At 32.1% G+C, this 21,048-nt stretch overlaps 1 protein-coding gene across 1 annotated transcript; it reads right to left on the bottom strand.

The window, feature by feature from the left end:
• Positions 1 to 4,115: 4,115 nt before the first annotated feature.
• Positions 4,116 to 21,015, bottom strand: LOC129233876 (ER membrane protein complex subunit 7-like). The gene is made up of 4 exons (XM_054867806.1): positions 20,809 to 21,015; positions 15,891 to 16,149; positions 4,849 to 4,929; positions 4,116 to 4,322 (listed from the first exon to the last, which is right to left on the bottom strand). Exons 1-4 carry the CDS (start codon positions 21,012 to 21,014, stop codon positions 4,200 to 4,202), a joined length of 669 nt encoding a protein of 222 aa, XP_054723781.1. The 5' UTR covers position 21,015; the 3' UTR covers positions 4,116 to 4,199.
• Positions 21,016 to 21,048: the final 33 nt, after the last annotated feature.

Below are 21,048 nucleotides of genomic sequence, written 5' to 3'. Positions count from 1 at the left end.
GTGTCACAGATTGACTTTACCCTTTTTTGACAAAACTTTATCTTCAAGTTTAACAAAGAAACCTTTCCCTAAACAGACAGCATTTTCAAACTGCATATTTGATTACTGTGATTTGTAGTTTACACTGTCCACTGCTTCAGGGCCGTCCGAACGGGGGGGGGGGGAGCGAGCGGGGCAAGCACCCCGGGCGCCGCAAGGCGCCCTTCGTTTCGACGGAACACGAGGACATTCACACGAAATGAGGGGCGCTGCGAGGTGCGGCGCCCCTCATCATATAAAATGCCACAATTGTATAAAATTAGAGGCGCCTTGCGGAGCCCCCTCATATCTTGTATCATAGATACAGTCATAAACACACAAAATAGAGAATAATTGCAATGATTCTCAGTTTAACAATCGTTTCCTTTGTATAATTGAAGCAGATACAATTTCTGAAAATATTAGAATCAAACAAAAGGCACTTCTCCCTTGTCTAGTTCTCACCAAATTTGCTTGAATTCTGCCCCTGCGTGCAGGGATGTAACCAAAAAAAAGATTTAAGTGGCACATTGAAAAAACAAAAAACAGCAAAAAAAAATTTTTTTTGATCCGATAGGAAAAAGGTCAAAAGGCGTCTGGTCAACATTTTGAAACTCTTAATTTTAAAAACGCAATTTCAGCCTTAAAAAATGCGATTATAGGCCATATTTATTGACGTTAGGGTAAGGGAGGGAGCTCAAAGACTGTTTCCGACCGATTATTTTTTTTTAAATAGACTGAAATCAATTCCTTCTCCCCCTGCAAGTTTCCGAAATTGAATTTTCAAAAACGAAACTTTAGACAAACTTTGAAGATTTTATAGGTAGGAGGGTTTGGAGCATTTCCCAGGAGAATTGTTCAAAATTATGGTCCAAACAATTTAAGCAATTTTTTACATTCAGGGGCTGTTCCGCTTAATTTTTTTAAGTGTTGTTTAAAAAACCCATTACTTGTGATATTAAGGAAAGGCGGCATGGGGACCCTTGCACGAATATTTTCATATACTCAAGTCTTAAAACGTAATTTGTAAGGCCATATTTTGTAATATTAGGGCCAGTGATTTTTCGAAATTAGAGCTCTAAAAACGAAATTCTGTGCGATTTACGATGTTGTTGAGTATTAGTGGGCTTTTCCCTAAAACTTACAAATATTTGATGCAAGAGAATAACACCTTTGTTTTTAACATAATGAAAGCTGGTATTAAGTTGGTACAAGTAAAACTAAAAAACTCTTGAAAAGAATCATTGGATGAGTCCAGATCGAAATTAAATTTTGGATGTAATTTACTTCGATAAATACATTTTCTATTTATAACCAGAAAATTATTTATTCGTGTTCTTAGTTTGATCAATATGAATAACCAATTCAGTTTTAACGGTTTGTTTTTTGTCTAGTGGAATAACATTTTACTAGATAAATATTTGGATTTTTAATATTTCCATTTTTTGAAAAGTTTTTGGGGCATTAATGTTTCATAAATATTAGAAACAGATTCATTGCTTATGTGTTAGTTTGTATTATGCATCGCCCTCTGATTTTTCAGTTCATTAATACGTAAAAAATTCAAATATGATGCGTTCACGCATATTATGCACCGATGTTGTAACTAACTTGATTTTTTTTTTGTGCGTTAAGGGTGTACGGGGCGCCAGGAAACTTTCACCCCGGGCGCTGTCAGCTCTTCGGACGGCCCTGCACTGCTTTGCATAACTCCAATGCACCATCCAAACGTCAAAAGCATCATTTCTTTTTTTTCACCCTTCACACAGTTGATCACGCCCTTATATGCATATACAGTTTAGTTCAAAGAAAGTACTTCTAATTATGAAATGCTAAGGGCCTATCACTAAACCAAACTTTTGACCAAAACTTCTAACATAGTTATTTGAAGGTATGCGCTAGAGATAGTGATCATTTTAAACAATACAAAGTTTATACTTACCGTTACACTGAAAGAATCCTGAACTTTCAAATTAGAACACCCACTTTTTTATCCTGCAAATTGATCAGTGTATTGAAAAGCCATAAATGGAGTTGGAACAATGACTAAATGATGAAAAATGCTCGTAGGAACATGAAAACACCAAAATGAAGAAATACTTTGCACACAGCTTTTTAAGGATTTTTCCGCAAACAATAATTTGAACATGGTGCAAATACTACTGTTCAGCGTACGTGAATTATGCAAAGTGCATCAAAGCTCCTTCGATTTTGTGTTGTCATTAGTCCTTTAAAATGCTCTTCTTTGCAAATGCTTTACACTGGGAACTTTTGTCACATGTCAATCTTTTCAATGTCATTTGCGGTTTTCAATAAGCTGATAAATTTTCACATGAAAAAATAGGCGTTGCAATTCAAAAATTTTGAAATTCTCTCTTCATAATCATGAGCACTGTGTTGTTTAAAATCATCACAATTTCCAGCTCAAAACTTCTAACAGCCATGTCTGAAATATTGTTTTGATTGATTGAGTGGATAAGAGTTTCATAAAAAGGGTAAGTTTCTTTTGGACTACCATGTATGCATAAATTTTTCCAACATATTTAATAATGTTGATTTCATATATACAAAGAAAACTAATAATAATTGGGATAAAATCCTCCATCTGCTTTTTATTTTTTTGTTTTCCATGAAATGATATGACAGCAAATTATAGCATCTACACTGATTATCATAAATTAAGGTCAAAACAAAAAAAAACAGCAAAAACACCCAAAAAAATAAGCTAATTTAATATACTGTCAAGTAAGGGTTACTGAGTAAAACTGCAATATGTAAATGAGTGACGCTGTAACTGCAATATGTCATCTTAAAGGAGCATATAAGTCCATGAAAGCAAGCCTACAAATTTTGCAGTGATACTGACATAAGAAATATGAGATTGCCAATTCATAAGAATGCCTTCCAGGTATCATTTGCAGGCAGAACTACGATGAAGAGCTATTGGGAGATGAGAGGTAGGACAAAGTCAAAAGAAGTTGCCAGATGGCTAAATAAGTCTTCTGTTGTTCATCGACTTTGGAGTCAGTTTCAAACCACAGATTTGGCATCAAGGAGGTTCAGTCATGGGCTACAATGAGTGCTGATAAGCAATATTTGACATTATGTGCACACAAGAATAGAACTACTACCTCAAATAATCTCAAATCTTTGCTTGCTACAACTACTGGAAATTTGGTGGTAGCACCAATCATGCATAGTAGGCTTCACAAAGATGGTATGCGAGTCGACCAGCCATTTGTGTGCCACTCACATCACAACATAGGAGAGACTGTTTGCAGTGCGCATGACAACATGATCACTGGACATCTGATCAATGGAGGGCCGTTCTCTTTACGGATGAGTCTAGGTTTAGTCTAGAAAGTGATCGTAGGCGTTATTTGATATGGACAGAGCTTAGAACCTGTTATCATTTGTCAAACACCTATGAAAGAGATGCGCAAAAAAAAGGCAGCATCTGTTTATTTGGGGTAGTATTTCTTTGGGTGAAAGCAGGTCTCTATGTCTTTCCAAGGGGAACAGTGAATGCTCAGGTTTATAGATAACATCCTAGATGCTTTCTGAGCCTATCTATTGGGGCAATAGGTGATGCTTTTCCATTACAGACCAACAATATAGAATTCACATGGCTTGCATTGTAGAAGATAATCCTCAATAGGCAACAATTCTATGCATGGAGTGGTCAGATCGATCCTTGGACTTAAATCCTGTTGAGCATGTTTGGGATACTTTAGGGAGTAGCTGAGGGAGTCTCAATCCGCAATTAGACAACATAATTGATGGCATCCCAAATCGATGCATGTGCTGCATTGCTTCTATAGGGGATTATATTCTATATTGAAGGTAGGTACTTTTAATATAGCAAATTTACACCTTTGATTTGTTCATTTTATACATGTGCTAATTTCTATCCTACTGTAATTTCTACTGGTAATTTCTTTTTGTGTTATCTTATACCTTACCATGTGCTGTATATTGTGGGTAAGTTTGATAAAATTCTACATAATTTTTTGAGTGACCATCATTTTAAAAAATTTTTCCTTAATTTACGATAATCAGTGTATTAGTAACAGTTTAAAAACAATAACTTTTAAATACTCAGAAGTGAAAATAATTTAATGAAACTAAACAGTTTATAAACATACATATACATCTCTGTACAAATGACAATAAATTACACCTCATTGCCTTTTTTTAACAACTCGAGTTCTCGCAGGGGCTCTTTTACCCCCTGTAAAAAGGGAAGTCATCATTTCAGATAATTCCGGGACATCATATTTAGGCATCTGCATCTGCTGCATTTCCTAAGAATATTTCAACACACAAGAAAAAAACAAGAAGTTAAAACTAAAACTGGAATAAAATTTTAAAAGCTTTTAAATTGTTAAATTCATATAGTAGTTTAATTAACAGTTTTAATTGTGTTTCTAAACAATTACTGAAACTTTCAAAACCTCCATGAATAAATTTAAAAAATAATAAGAAGGAGAAAGGAGAGGAAAAAATGTTTAAAGCTTCAAAATGTTTTCTTTTTTTTTTAAACTATACTTTCCAACTGTTTTTAATGGAAAAATTTCGTTGTAAATTTCTAATTAATATGTGTTGATCTGCAAACATAAGTTAACATTAATTAGCAGTCTGAATTCTGTAATGAAACTCTCAATTTGTATATTCCAATCCTCACCATAATCAATGAAAATTTGCATTAGGAAACTAAAGCAAAATGAATTTTAAACATCTGAACAAAACTCTAGATAAAAAGGAAACTTTAAGACACATCAGAAAACCTATAAAACACAGAATTAGGAATAAAAAATTAAGTAAACTTACCCTTTGAGTTTCTGGATCAGCTGCATTCATCATCTTTGGTAAAACCATTATTAATAACAATGGAAGAACCATCATCAGCACCTGAGGAAAAAATTATATTAAAAATGAGAGAAACACTAAAACAAAAACATGTCATGCCTGTACAATTGAATATAATGATGAAAACTTGCACTTAATTTTAGAACTATGTATCTCTACATCATTGTCATTTGCATCTCTGGCTTCAGAAAAAGTTTGTAGTTTTTGAATAAAAAAGGAGTCATCATCACTCGTGCTAAAGATTTATAAATCATCACTAACTTTGAGTTGACTTCGGAATATTGAAGGAATTTTTCCAAAAGAAAGAGTTAGGTGAAATTTAATAGACATTTTATGAATTATATAAGAAATATATGAGGTTTGCTCATTAAAAGTGAGTTACTCTCTGGTAGACTCATTGTATCAACCAAGTTTTTCTGAACCCCTCGTTGAAGTCACGTTCTTGCTAAATCAGGGCTCGTTGAAAGTTAGTTTAACCGGGGCAACCGCGAAAGTAACGAAGAGCAGCTCTGCTGCTGTTTCGGGCCCGGTACTACTAGAGGGCGCTTTGGCATTTTGTGTCGGCAAGTGATGGACAACGTGATGTTTACATTGGCGATTGTTAACGCTGTATAGGAAAATATGTGATGAAAAATATGTAATTAAAGTCTTATTTCTTCTAGTTTCGAGTATATGAAATTCACAGGTAGTTGAAGACATTAACTCATTTGATGCAGGTAAGCAGTTATTATGTCTGGATTCATATTAATTTCAATGATAGGCTTAAGTTTAGTTGCCAATAGTGGATTGTAGATTACTTGTTCTCCAACTTTTGTTTTGGATAAAATAGTGTCAAATTAAGACACAATTAACATAAGTTATAAATTTTCGTGAAAAATGTCTAGGATAAATTCATTCTTAGTCGAAGTGTTTAACTTTCGTTTTTTGCTATTAAATATTTAATAGTGTTTGAAATTAGTCCGTCAGTCTCTACTGGTTCTAACCGAATTTTATAACTAAGATCTAGCTAGTACTTGGTTGGCAGTTGATTGTAATTAATATTAAATACTACATCAAGTTAAACTAGCACTGGTTAAGAGTTTTTTTTTTTTTTTGATTTTTGACCTCCAATGAAACGACATTCCACAATTTTGGTATTTCAACCATATAATTTAATTTTTATGCTAAATAATTATGTCTTTCTAAAAAAACATTATGATTCCTTATCTTTATACTTCTTATTGATTTTACAAACTTAATTAAAATACAATAATTCGAGTTGTACCAGAACAGGACTAAAAATTAATCATTTTTTCCACAGCTAGCTATTAAAAAACATTCATAATTGTAGAGCACGAGAGTGCAAGGTTTGTCATTGTAATAATATTTGATTTATTTATAAAGTTTGTTTTCATATTAATAAATAAATACATATTCAAACCGTTTATATTGAAGCCATACATAGAAAATTTATGGCTATAATGTAATAGCTGTAACTTTTATAATGAAAATATGGCTATAGCGAAATTTTTATTCGATTCTTCAACTTTGCTATAAATATACTGCATTTATTAAACAACTTAACAATAAAATTGCTTTTTATTCTTTTATTTATTTCTGTTTATTTGTTTCTCTGTAAAGGAGTTAGGAAAAGAAAAAGCTACATTCTATTATCTAGTGTGTTTGAATTGTAAATTTACTTTTTACTTCATAGGATGTTTTGTTATGAACTTTTTAGTTTCCTGAGATGTGAAGAAGTGTGATTGCTGTATAACTTTTGTATTTATAGTTGTAAAAAAGCTATTATCTAAATATTAGTGTTTTATGTTTTAATACCTACTATAAGTTTATTATTATTAAATTTGGGACTGCTTTGTTTTGATCAATCAAAATAAATTACCTTTTAAATAAATCTAAAGACAAGCTGTTTAGCATCGAATAATTGAATTTCTTTTTTTGCTATGCATTAAAAAAAGATTTAATATTCGTAATATTGTTGTGTATTTGCTAGGGGTAAGCTGAAACTTCTAATGTAGTTATATGTGCAACTTTTTGCTGTTCATTTTAATACTTAATTTTTATTATTATTTGAAATGAAATGCATGAAACTATTTCCTATTTTCCTAAAATTAAGTCAATTTCGTTACAGCTAGATTTTAAAGTGATAGAAGAGTTTGATATTTTTATGGTGCACAGGAATGAAAGGTTTGCCATTGTATGAAACTTGATTGGTGTATGAAGTCTATTCCCACACTTCTTAATATATTCTTGAATGCAAATGATATTGTTTTGTATCCCTAAAGGGTATGAAAAAGTAGCTGGATTATTTAGTGCATCTGAAGTGTAAATTTTAAAAAAGTTTGTTATGAACTTGTAAATTTTCTATGTACATGTCAATAAACCTGATTTTAATATAACTGTAGTGTTTATTGACTGAAATAATGTTCCGTGTATTACCACCTATAAGAAGTTTAACATAATCTAAATCTGTGTTACTTTGATTAATTCAAAAAAAAAAAAAAAAAACACACACACACACATTCCGATATTAGCTTATCAGCATACCAGAAAGAACATTTTGTGGGTAGTCATTTAATTAAAATAACACAATTGAGGCAGTGAGAAGCAAAGGGATGCAAGTGGCAAAATTAAAAATTTGGAGATAACCAGTACAAATGGTAGGTGAACCCCTCCTCTGTCTTGGGGCAAGGTGTAGTACTAGCAGCCCTGGTAGGTTCCGGTATACTGTTTGATTTAGAAAAAAAATTCAATGAAAGCTTACCTAGGAGCTGATCTTTAAATGAGTTTTACTCAAAACTTCAAAATGTCCACTTGCATCCCCTTGCTTCTCACTGCCTCAATTGCACAAGCTTTTATTTAATCGATAAGCAAAGGATTTTTGATCTACAGTAGTTAATATCGTCAATAAATTTGTGCTCTCAATTAATGTATTCAACCCTTGATGAATTTCTCTTTTAAATAGCAGTTTTTTCCTGACGCGAAAACACCATACACCTGGACACCGTCAATGTTTTCATTTTTTCATTTCTTCCATCGCTTAGCAGGATAGCAGCATTCCTCAGTACCGGGCCCGAAGAAACAGCAGAGCTGCTCTCAGGGGCCTCGGTTTAACTGTATATGATTACATTTCTGCCCTTTTTTTTGTTTGTTTATTTTATTTTTAAAAAATATTTGTTTCTTATGCTGTTTTGTCTCAATAAAGGGATACTCTGACTAATCGGCCATACAGATTAATCAGCCATTTTGCTGATTATTCCTTATTGGCAAAATTTTGCTGATTAATTGGCGAAAAATATGTTTTCCAAAATTTTTTCTTTAAGTATAACTTCAACAAGAAACTAGGATGAATACATTTATTCACAATAAATAAATGAAATTTTCTGCGAACTACTATACCATGTATTACGAAAGTGTACAGAGTAAAAACAAAACAAATATAGGTAGTTTAAAATGTGTGTAGACTTGTATGAGATACTAAAGAATAACCCTCACAGCTGATATTCATATGACTCTATTATGAATAATTAATTTCCAGGACTTTTAAATTGCAATGCAAAAAACATGAGCAAGTAAATCCCCCTTCCTCCCTCTCCAATACCACATTTGCGATAAATAAAAATAACTTTCAATTCATATCCATATTAAGCCAATATTTTTTTTCTCCATCATTTGAAGAATAGAAATGTAACAGAAATAAGCAAATATGTATATGATACCACTGCAACCTCCCCTTAACTCTCTTCAACAAAAAAGCTTCCTAATGCTTTTGTTTTATTTCATAAAGTAAATCAGGATCATTTTTTAGGTTTATAATATGATACCCTCCCTCCAGTTTTGGATGACACAACATAATTTTTTTCTTTTCATAGTTACCGTAAACCAAGGCTACTTGAGCCTCCAGGGACTTATTGAACCCAAGAGAAAAAAAGTGTTTAAAATCCGTCCTGGTCCTATAAAACTCAATGTGTAGACTTTAAAACCTTTTACATGACAGGTAGCAGTACTAGGCAGAGGCTGGTGCATGAAACAAAGTTTCTGCTATTCCTGCCTTTTTCTGATGAGGATATGATTGCATGTTTGCAGTTGTTTTTAGTGGCTGCAAACTTCTACATATAAGTTCAGGGAAACACCCAATATCATCAAGGTAAAGATAGTTCTATGTTTGCATTCTATTTCTTAGTAAAATAACAGTTTTTTAAGGGTATAGCTATATATAATTAACACAGCAACTAACATAAGTTAGCAAAAGTATACTAGTTGCCTTAAAATGGGGCTCCTTGAACCCAGCGTTCAAGCAGCCCCGGACCACATTTTATCACTAAATTATGTTACGCAAAGTTTGTAACCTTTTAAAATAAAGAAGTTAGTTTTATAAAGAGGAAAAATGACAGTTGTGTCCAGATTTAATTAATTCCGGAAAAATATCTTAGAGAGTGGCAGCAGCCCATTTTGACTTAAGTATATGAACTAATTAAAAGATCGTTCACAAAAGAAGCCTGGGCATCCTGTAGTACTTAGTAGTTAGGAAGAGCAGGTATTAAATAATATAAGAGAAAATAAATCCACCCAAGCCGTTAAAGAGAGGAGTTTTCATTCTTTCTAATGTTCAAATAATGAGTATTTCCATTGGTTTTAGCTGTAGTTACACTACTTGACAATTGCTAAGGAACAATTACGTTTTTTGGTATAGTTAAAAATTGAGAATGATTAAAGAAACAAAACTAAGTACATAGTAGGGAGGATGTGCCTTTATGATAAGTATAAAATAGTACAGATATTGCTGCATCAATGAAGTAAAAACTTGAAAATTAAAAAAAATAGTACTTTGATGATTTTTAAACAACCACAAAAAATTGATCTAGGTCAGAATGATGGAGACACGAGTACCTTAGTATGATGTGTATTAGTGCCAGAGATACTAATGCATATTTTGCAGCTGTTTTCCATACTAACCACTAAACTATCGAGGAGTGCTTAAGGGATATTTTCCCACTCCTCTCTCAAGGCAGATTTGAGCTCCTGTACTGTTCTTGGAGACGGTTCTTTGCGCAACACATCTGCCAAGAGCCTCCCAGGCATGCTTGATTGGATTTAAGTCGAGAGAGTAAGCAGGCATACGGAGAATGTTTTCAGTTTGCAATGTGTCTGATACTTAGATGCTTCTGTCTGGTTGTGCCTTTTTGTCCATAAAGATAAAGCCTGGACCTACAGCACCCCTAAAAAGACGAGCATGATCCAGTATAACTTCTCTGCAATACCTTTGTGATGTAATGCTTCCTAGTTCAAAAATGTGAAGTGGTGTTCTGCCATTGTGCATGACGCCTGCCCACACCATCACGCCTGGGCCGTACCAATCACGTTCACAAACAAATTTGTGTGCATAATGTGTTTCACGCTCTCTCCACATTAGTTGGTGACCAGAATCACCTGTCACAATGAAGCACGATTTGTCCGAAAACATCACTCTAGACCAATTTTGACGATCTCTTCCAACATGTTTCTTACACCAGTGTAATCTCTCTCAACGATAGCGTGGTTGAAGTGGAATGTGACGTACGGGCTTCCGTGCATGTAGACCAACATTATTTAATCGCCGTGAGATGGTTCTTGCAGAAACATGCGTACCGGTAGTGGTTGCAAGATTTACAGCTATCTGTCCAAGAGTGAAAATTCTGTTCCTTTTTGCCACGAGGGCTACATAACCATCTTTTGAAGGTGTGATGATCCTACCATAATCCCTGGCATGCTTTCGCAAAGCATTTCCAACCTCAGTGGTGGAAATGCTTGTGCAGCTACAGTGATGAAACTCTGACCTGCTTCCAGCAGTCAATCCGCTCGTCCACGATCGTAGGTACTCAAGTGATGTTTTGCTGACATTTTACTCTTAAATATTTCAAGAATTAAACAGAATTTCAGAGAAAAAACTTTTTCAACATCCAGCACTATTTTTGTTAAGTACCAAACAATATGAATTTTTGTACGAATCTTGAGCTTATATGCACTGTCTTTTATATAGATAACAAGTTTTGATCTACCACGCTATCTGACATTGAATTTATTTCCATTAACCGGTTGTCTGAGGCAAAAATTTGCATAAATCACTTGTTTCTTAGCAATTGTCAAGCAGTGTAGATTATATTTCTATTTGAGAAATTATGTTTGCCTGAAAATATGTTTTTCTGTATATGTTGTAATTTATATAAGTAATTAGCAATTTATATAAATAGTTTGCTCACTAGAATGTACATTTAGAGTTTTCTTTCAAAAGCATTGGCCCTTCTTGATACCACCACCTGTTTTACAGCTTTTTCTAATGGATTTGATGAGTTTGACCAGGCAGCCCCAGCGCAGGGCTACTTGAACCCAATTTTTAAAAATAGTGAAGCACCGTTTATAAGTTTCTCTTTTATACGTTTTTATCAATTACATGTTTTTTAAATTGGTCCCTGCAGAGTCTAATACACATTAACGTACATCTATTATACGTTTTTTCATTTATACGCTTTTTTATATGGTCCCTTCAAAAACGTATAAACGGTGCGTCACTGTAGAAATAAATATGTAGAGTTAAAATTGTTGTTTAAAAAAAAGACTTAAGGTAGTAGCAGAATGTCTGAAAAGTGGTAAAAACAAGGTTATCAGTGGACAATATGGGTTTAACCAAAAATTCAGCATAACACTCCCAAAAAATATGAAATTTCGGGTCCAAGTAGCTTTTGTTCACGGTACTTTGTTTCTTTTAACAACACATATGATTACATCAAACAATTTACAAATTACTCGTTAAATTATTTATTTTGGATTCAAAAAAATTAATTACTGTTAAAAATCATGTGATTAAAAAAAATATGTATAGGATAAATGATTAGTTATGGGCAACCAACCAGAAAGGGGCAAGTTTGTCTTGTATTGTTAATATCAAGGTTGTAATCAATATTCCAGGAAAACCATCAGTGGATTCTCAAAATAGTATCTTTTAAGAACACCCTCACCACATTTTTGCCAAACATACATTTTATCTATGTTAGAAAAAAAATGTTCAAAAATTTAAAAAATGCAATTATCTTGGCATTTAAGCTTTTGAAGGGTTTTGTTCTTAAGGACCTGACACTGCTTTCTTATCAGCTTGCAGTTTTATTGGTGCGCACTCATTCTTTAGCTTTTTCTATAAAATAGAGATATTTTTGTCATTGGTTGAGATGCTTAATGTCATTCAGCCATTGTTTCCATTTTTGCTGCTGACGTCACAAGATAGTAAATTGCTAGGGTCACCAGAATCAAGTTACAGGACACTGCCCTTTATTTAAAAAATTTTGTTAAACAAATAAATTGATCACGGTGAAAAAAATCATTAAAAGGCGATATCTTGCCAGAAAAGACAACCACTTGCTCCGATTCAAGATGGCGGTCATTACTTGAGACGTCACACGAAGAAACATTTTGGTTTTAAAAGCAGACATTTTTAACAAAATAATTAAAAATTAAATGTTGGAAAAATAAAGGTATTTTCTGGGCTCATGTTTTTTTTTTTTTTTTTTTTGCTTATTTTACAAATTTCAGTGACTAAAAGTAGTACTTTTAACCAGGGTTGGCTTTTTCCCGTCCAAACTTGTTTTTCCCATCCTGCCGGAAAAACTGGGAAAAAGTGGTAAATAACGGGGAAAAGTGGTAAAAACCGGGAAAAATTTCCAAATAACTATATGTAAGAAATGTTTTGGCTTTCTGAATCTGATGTGTAAAATGGAAGTTAGAAATAAAGTTATTAATTATTCCCTTGGGTTTTAAATTAGTCTGTAAGAAAGGAATATAATTAAAAAAGAATTATTGCTCAAAACATAAAATTTGCTCACAAAAGTTTTTAACAATAAATAGTTTCCTAAATAAATATTTTAGAACACGATAAAATAAAATTATTAAACCTTAAAATACTAGGGTCATCAAGAGAGGCAATAAATAATTTGTGTTTAAATTCAATAAAATTTTTATTACATTTTTAAGTAGACCTATTAAACAGTTTTTTTTTAAAAATAATTTTGGTTTGGTGTGATATTTACACAAAATGTACTTTTGCATCATCAGTAACAGTTGTTGCCAGATTCCTTTCCAATCAAACGGAATGTTTGAAAAATCAGTGGAAACATTTTTCTCTAAAGGCATTACAAAAGCACTATGGTGAAAGAATTTAAGTAATATTTCTACAATTATTGGAACATCTTAAAGGATATCTGTCCTGCATCATCAGCATCTCCTGAACTTTTTTTTTCTTTCTAATTTTTCACTCATGCAAAACAATATTAGAAATTGACTGGGTTTGCAAAAAGCTCCTAAATTAGTGTTTTGTTACATGATGCTAAAATGCAATGTAGAGGTAGAAGATGAAGAATATGAATAGGATTTTGATTTATAATCTGTGTATTGTGTAAATATTTATAAATAAATCCACTTCATTGTCCATTTTTGAGAATTTTCTTCTTTTTTTCGATTTTTCAAACTATTATTTACTTAGATTTCAATTTTGATATTTTTAAAGATTATTTTGAATTTATATTTTAAAAATCAGTTTTTCTCCATGTGGGAAAAAAAATTATATTTCCCAGGACAGTAAATACCGGTAATTACCATGGTATTTACCAGGGGTGGGAAAAACCTTGCCAAGCCTGCTTTTAACTGAAGGAAACAACCCAATTATGTAATAATTTCATTGTATTATAGCAATAATTTAATGTATTAAACATATAAATAATCAGTGTTTTTATTTTGTCCAGTTTCATCTATTTTTCTCATTTTCTTCTGGCGTCCCAGACTTTTTACAAAAACTTGGGTTTTCTGCCAAAATACCAATTCAGTCTGTTTTTCAATATACATGTTGGTAAAACGTTTTCTCCCACTATAATCACATGGCAATTTACTCCCACCCCCCACCCTTTTCCCAGAGCCGTGTCCAAGGGGAGGGTTTTAGGGGTTAAACCCCTCCCATTGGAAAAAATATAATAAGCAAAAAAAAAATGCATAGTTGACTTTTATAACTTTAATGTAAAAGTTTGTATGAAGAGTGCTTTAAAAAAAAAATTCTCTGAAGTTTTTCTGCAATTTAAGACTGTTGGAGCTTTACCAACTGGAATAACATTTTGGAAAAACTATGGGAGGGGGGGGGGCATTGCTGAATGATTTATAAACAAAAAGCATCAACTGCGTTAATATTGCTTAAGGAGGTTATGATGAATTCAGTATATGTTGTAGCTATGAATATGCATTGATTGTGTTTGGAAATGTAATTTGCTTCTACAATAAGCTTTTTCTTGTTTGTTTTATTAAGCAGCGTTTCAGAATATGAAACCTAATATACATGATGCATTATAAAAGAATCTGTGGGCGGTTTTTAATACTAATTGCAAAAAACTGCATAGTAAACAGACTTGATTAAAAGAGAAACAAACAAGGTTTGATTTAAAAAAATGTATGCAGGAATACTGCTGCTATTTGCGCAGCCAGAATTATTCTTCTGGGGGGGGGGGGGAGTACAGTTAAACTCTCCCCTCCATGGGAAAGGATGTAAGCTTTAAAACCCCTCCCTTTATGAAAACCTAGACACGGGCCTGCCTTTTCCTGATGTAATCTGACGGTACTAAAAAAAAGGAATGCATGGATTAGAGAGTAGGGTAACGGCACCAGTAACAGACGAGGGTCCAGTAACCAACTGTCATAAGTTTGGATTTAAATAATTAGAAATTTAGGCAGATTAAACTGATGTTGCTGTGGCCCATGAATACGGTGCAACCACCTCATGTTAACAGGACGAATTTTATGAGCCAGTTGGTATTTACAAGGCAGTGACGGAAGGTTATGAACAACTGCCATGAGGTCAGCTGGTGTTTCATGTTCATTTGAATTCAATAAGGATTTGGTTCTAAAAATAAAGAATTTTTGCACATTTTGACTTGAAAAAGAGAATTTTTTTGCCCAAGACTCATCCTTCCTCATCTTATCTGTTACTGGGTGTTATCAGATTTTTCGGTGTGTTACTGGGGATCAGACTTTTTTTTCGAAATTGAGCAAATAAAAATAGAATTAACTAATTCAGAGGATCCAGAAGCAGCCAAATGTTAGATGAGATGTAGTTGCATGAGAGAAAGATAGTTTTATAAGTCTAAATACAAAAAAAGACTCAGAAAATTGAATTAACCTGAGAGTGATGTCTTACTAGTGCCGTTACCCTATGTACTTGGAAATCTGGGTTTGAAAAAATCGTGGTTTTTTGTGGAACTATTCTATTGTGGAGGAGATATTATTGGTGAATGTTTCATTTGTTTGCTAGAACAAGGCTGAATCATATTATTTCAGCGATACCAGTTAATTTTTACAAAGGAAGAATCCGCATTGAAATCTTTCAATGTCTGCAGCCCAGTCAAGATTATTTATTTATTGATTAACGTTTAATAAATGTTGCTTTAATGAAGTAATATGAATGATTGTAAAAAAAATTATCAATGCTGCAAAAACCTTTGAAAATTGCAACAAAAGTGGCTGGACACAGCTTCAGCATAAAAGTGTCAAGAAAAGCTTCTGGAACTCTTTGAAAACGATAATCTTCAGCGGTGAAATTGAAGCAGCTATAGGATCCCAGTCCTTCATACAAATGTTATCGAAACAAAGAAATCCAGGTAGAAAATTGAAAAAAAAAAAAAAAAACGTTAATGCACATGTTTATAAGTGTATCAGTATCTTATCAGTAAATCAGGGGTGCCCACCTAGACCCAGTGTCATTGAAACTTTTTGAGTGGAATTTTTTTATTTGGGGGGGGGGGGGGGTCTTGCTTTTTGGGGAAATCTTTGTGATATCTAGGGGGTGCACCACTGCTCTTAGGGGGGAGGGGGCTTGAGTAAATCAAAATGCAAACTATGCAATTCAATTACTGACCCTTTTAAACATCAAGCGGATAATAACCTGCCTTATTTTATAGCTTCCGTATCAAGTTAAGTTTAATAGATTTCTAATAACTCACCATAGGATTCATAAGAAAGTCTGTTATCCTCCATGCTTCTCTAACTTGAAAGTACTTGTATGGGGCTCGAACTTTGAACTTTAAAGGATAAGGTACTTGGTGAACTAGATTCGTCTGAACGTAGTTCAGCTTGCGAGCACGGAATTTGCCTTTAGAGTTAATGTCAATTCTTGAAGGTTCATAAATATGGTTAGGATTTATAACTTCAACTGCATAAGAGCCAGGTTCAACATTGCTAACAGTGAAGCTTCCATCACTCCTAAAAAGAAAAACCATTTAAATTATTAAAACCGTCATTGCAAAAGAAAGCAAAAATACTTAATATTTCACACAGGGATGTAACAAATATTTGGTATTCAGCACTTCTACCCAATGGGATGTGTCGAGGCACATTGAACCGGGTTCCAATTATTTAAACAGCATTCATATTTTTTATTTAAATTTATGACAACAAAGAGCACTATTGTGCTACAAATTGTATGATGAATTGCGGGGGGGGGGGGGGGGGGGGGGCATGGGGGCATTAGATTACATACCCCTTTAGACCCCCCCCCCCCCGAAGATGTCTAACCCCCCACACAATTTTTGCAAGTCGTCACCCGTGCTGGGAGTATACCATCAGAAAAATTGATGGGAACATCACTGGTTATCCTACTACAGAAAAACAAAAGATAATTTTAATAACTTCACTTAAATTTTTATTGATGTTTGGAAAGAAACTGTGCTAGAAAGTCATGCCTTAACAGTGGAATGGCTTTTGTGGTAACATTAATGACTAATAACATTAACCATGATCACACAAAGCGACGTCCACATTTTAACCATAAATGAATTTAATTTTAATAACACACACCCTGTTATATAAAATTCATGCATATAAAACTTATGGTACAAAAGCAAAGCATTATATTTTAGCATCATGCATAATTTTATAAGGTAAAATGGTGAAATTCAAATAGGGGAATGTGGGGCTAAGTATAGGTTAAGGTGACTAAGCTTTTTCAAAATGAACAAATTGAAAATTCATTTTGAAAATTACAGTACATAAAAAAATAACATTCTATTTTATAATAAAACTGGCATTGAAACAGTATTTTATATTTTTGGCAATAAATTTGCAGCTTCAAAAAAAAAAAAAAAAATAAATAAATAAATAAATAAATAAATAAATAAAAAATAAAAAAATAAATAAAAATAATAATAATAATAAATAAATAAAAGCGGAAATTTTTTACTTATTTTTTCCATGGGACTAAGTGAAAAATGAAATATTTTTCTTATGAAATATTTTCTATTCAATTATAGAGAAAATATTTTTGATCAAATGAATCAGTAAATAAAAGGTTTAATGAGCAAATGAAAAGTTAATGAAACAAACTGAAAATTAAATTAGTTAATTAATTAATATATGAAGGAAAACAAATGAACAAGCATAAGAGTGAATGAATGAGAAAATAAATGAATGAATAAATCAGTGAATTGTTAAATAGTGACATGTAAATGAATAAATTAAGGAAATTAATAAGTGATTTAGTAAATGAATGAGCGAGTAGACAAAATAAACTATTTCACTTTGCCCTGCATGTACTTGACAGATTGTATAAAAATATTTAAAATACAAATAAGCTTAATATTAACTAAATAAATATTTCAAAGCATTAGAAGGTCACAATCAATACTTAAAATGACAATAATAAGAACTTTATCATTTCATAATTACGAAAACAATTTTTGACTTGCGAAAAAATATTACAAAATGATTAGGATCAATTTTTTAAAATTGCCTTCATTATCATATGCTTTAATCTTCGGTTCGGTGGTATTTTTTTACTGACTGAAATAGTTTGGGTGTGCTACTATACACCTACTATTCTATATTACAGTTAAAATATTACCGGATAGGGAAGAGTAAATATTTCACCATTTCAATTTGCCCCACATTCCCCTACTTGAATTTAAGAGGCTGAAACGTTACGATACAGGACAATTTAATTACAATTACTTTTAGAAATCAGCTACTATTGTAGATTTTGTCTATCAATAAAATACCACTATAAAATTAATATATATCTGTAAAAATTACATGAAGTTTAGGTAATCCATTAGAAATTCAAATAATAGTAGTTTCTTCTGAATGTACCATTCATGGCATTTCTTATTTCTGTTTGAAACATTTTTTATACGATTCTAAGTGAACTTTTTTAATTGCTGAGCAAAACAAGCACAAAATTCAAATTATAGATATGGGCTTTCATGGATTTTTTTTTTAATTTTTAAATATATAACCATGTTGTTTAGCAGCACTTATCAGAGCTACTAGCACCATCTTTTGCCACAAAACAGATGATAGTTTCTCTTATTTGTACTAGCTATTTCTGAATTTTCAATTTAGCACTTGCACTCCTCTGCTTCAACATGGGTTCGCCGATATATCATGATATATATCCGATATTTATTTTGAAAATATCATGATATTTTTCGATATTTATTTTTTTCAACTACCGTATTTTCAATACAAAAATTATTAATTATAGTAATTTTGTTTATTTTTTATTAAAAACAACCAAAAAGTTGTGTACTATATTTTTATGATACATTAATATACGATTAATAACAAAGTAATATAATATTCCTTTTTACTTTATGTTCATAAATATATTAGCAATGAAATATGAAACAATTGTAATTCATTTTGAAAGTGCCTAATTAAATATCAACATTACTCAGAAAAACAAGAAAATGTCTTACGACTGTGCACCAACTAATGCATATTTTTTGTTTCCAAATCATACAACTGTGTATAGAAGAAAAATGAGTAAAACAGCAAATGCTAAATTAACTCCACTAAAAATTGATAAAAATGTTAAACGAAATATTAGATATAAGTAATGAAAGAAACCTTCGTTTTAAGTCTACATATTGTAGTAATAATAATATAAGAAAATAAAGAATAATTTGAGGATGCATTTACTATTTTGAAGACTTTAGTTTGTGCTGATTGAAAACATCGGATACAGTGGCTCCCAAAAGTCTTCGTACACCTACGACTTGCAACGAAATAGGCCCCAATCCATTGGTTAGAATTAATATTTCGGAATAGGTATTTAATTATAAGAACTATGATCAATTTTTAACAAAACTACATGAACCGTTTTTAAAAAATATCAAAACTTAATTTTTTAAAAATCAGAAACCAAAAAGTGTCGGAAATTTTATCTCACAAAAGTCTTCGTACACTTTATAAAATGTCTATATATTATTGAATAATCTAACTTTTGATTAAGTTATTAATTAGTAGAATATCATACAGTATTCATAACACCTTTTAAACGTCTGGGAATAGATTTCATTCTTTTTCTTTCATTTTTTTTGCGTAATTTCTGAGTAAGTGTTCAACCACACTTCGAGCCTTACTGTTTCTAGCTCTATTTTCGTTTTAAAGCCCTATTTTCGTAATCTAGCCTCCAGATATCTCTAAATACGTTACATTAAGTTAAAATCTGGAGATAGAGGGGGTATTTTCTAAATTTTAGGACAATTTTCGAGGCACTAGACGCAAACGTTGAAAACCGTGTGCTTCTTATCGTTATCTTGATAAAACACAAAGTTGTTTCCAATAACCGAATTTTTGGCTAAGAGTTCAAATTTGGTTTTTAAAATATTTAAAGGGGCAACATGATTCATTATTTCATCAAAAAATTACAAACTACCAAGTCCTGATGCTGATATGCACCCTTTAACTAGAACACCTCCACTGTCCGGATTAACTAATCCAAATAAGTTCTTAAGATTAAGTTCCTAATTTTTTCTTCTAGTTACAGTTATACGACTATTTAGCCAAAAATGTTGAATTCATTTTTATCTGTAAGTAAGACATGATTCTAAAACGTTTTTAGCTTATTTATCATTGATTTTGCGACGAAAAGCGTAAGCTTTCCGTTTTTCGCACAACCAAGAAAATTTCTGCGGGAAGAGGTCCCATTTAATCCAACTAATCAGAGAACTTGGCGAACAATTTTAGGTGAAAATTAAATGTAAAATGTTTCATTTAACTCTGCAGAAACTTTTACAGCACTCAAATGTGTATTTTTCATAATTTTTTTAACTTTAAATCTCCGATCACGTTTTGTCAACTTTGCCGGTTGACCTTTTCTTACCTTGTTTTCGGTCCGATTCCTTTTTTTAAAGCATTTTATCAAGCACTTTACTATACAAACGAATAAAGTAACTAATTTAGAGACATTTCAAACCAATTTACCACTACTTTGAGAAAAAAATTCAAATTTTGAATGGTGTTAGCGTTTTTTTTACGAATACCAGCCATTTTACAGTAATAAGCACAATATTAAGAAATAAATAAACAAAAAATTAAAGCCAAATGACTTATAAGGGTCAACAGAATGCAAAAATATTAATAAAATGGCATATGATAATTTTAATCATGAATTTGTTTGAAAATATTTGAGTATACGATGACTTTTGTGGCGTGTTATTTCTCTGTCTCTTCGTTTTCTGACCCATTTCAAAAAGAAGATCCGTCAATATTTTGAAAAAACCAATGGGTTGTATTTAGAATGACATAGGAATGATGTGAAAAAATATTGGACTTCATATTTGAATTCAGTTTCGAGTTATTTTGGTTTTACTACAAAATTTCAAAGTGTACGATCAGTTTTGGGAGCCACTGTATATATCAAACTATCCGATATCTATCAAAATATCAGATATTTTCGAACCCTGCGTCAATCATTAAAAAGATTCATCACATAATTTCAAGTTTCGAGCAACGTAATGAACATTAACAACATTTAAGCAATCAAATGTCTCAATTTGAATGTGACTTCAGATGAAGGAAACATTCGTTAGAAAATGTAATGAATAAAAAAACTATACTATTAAGGAATATTTATCAACTAACCTTAAAAAGCCAATGCGTTCACCACCATTCACCAAAACTTTAGTCAACAATAACCACTCAGGAGTGATAACATCCGGCGGCAAAACCGTTCCTTCGATTGTATATTTGTCATTTTCTGAAGAATCTACATCTTCTGCAATTACATAGCATGTAAAAAAGGGTACAAATAAAATTAAAAATGTCCAATGCAGAACGTAAACAGCCATATTGTTTAGTTTCTGTTTAAATATCCTTGTTGCC

The sequence above is a fragment of the Uloborus diversus genome, unplaced genomic scaffold (assembly GCF_026930045.1).
Source record: "Uloborus diversus isolate 005 unplaced genomic scaffold, Udiv.v.3.1 scaffold_766, whole genome shotgun sequence".
In the NCBI taxonomy this organism is placed as follows: domain Eukaryota; kingdom Metazoa; phylum Arthropoda; class Arachnida; order Araneae; family Uloboridae; genus Uloborus; species Uloborus diversus.
This window is presented reverse-complemented; position numbering and strand designations above follow the sequence as displayed.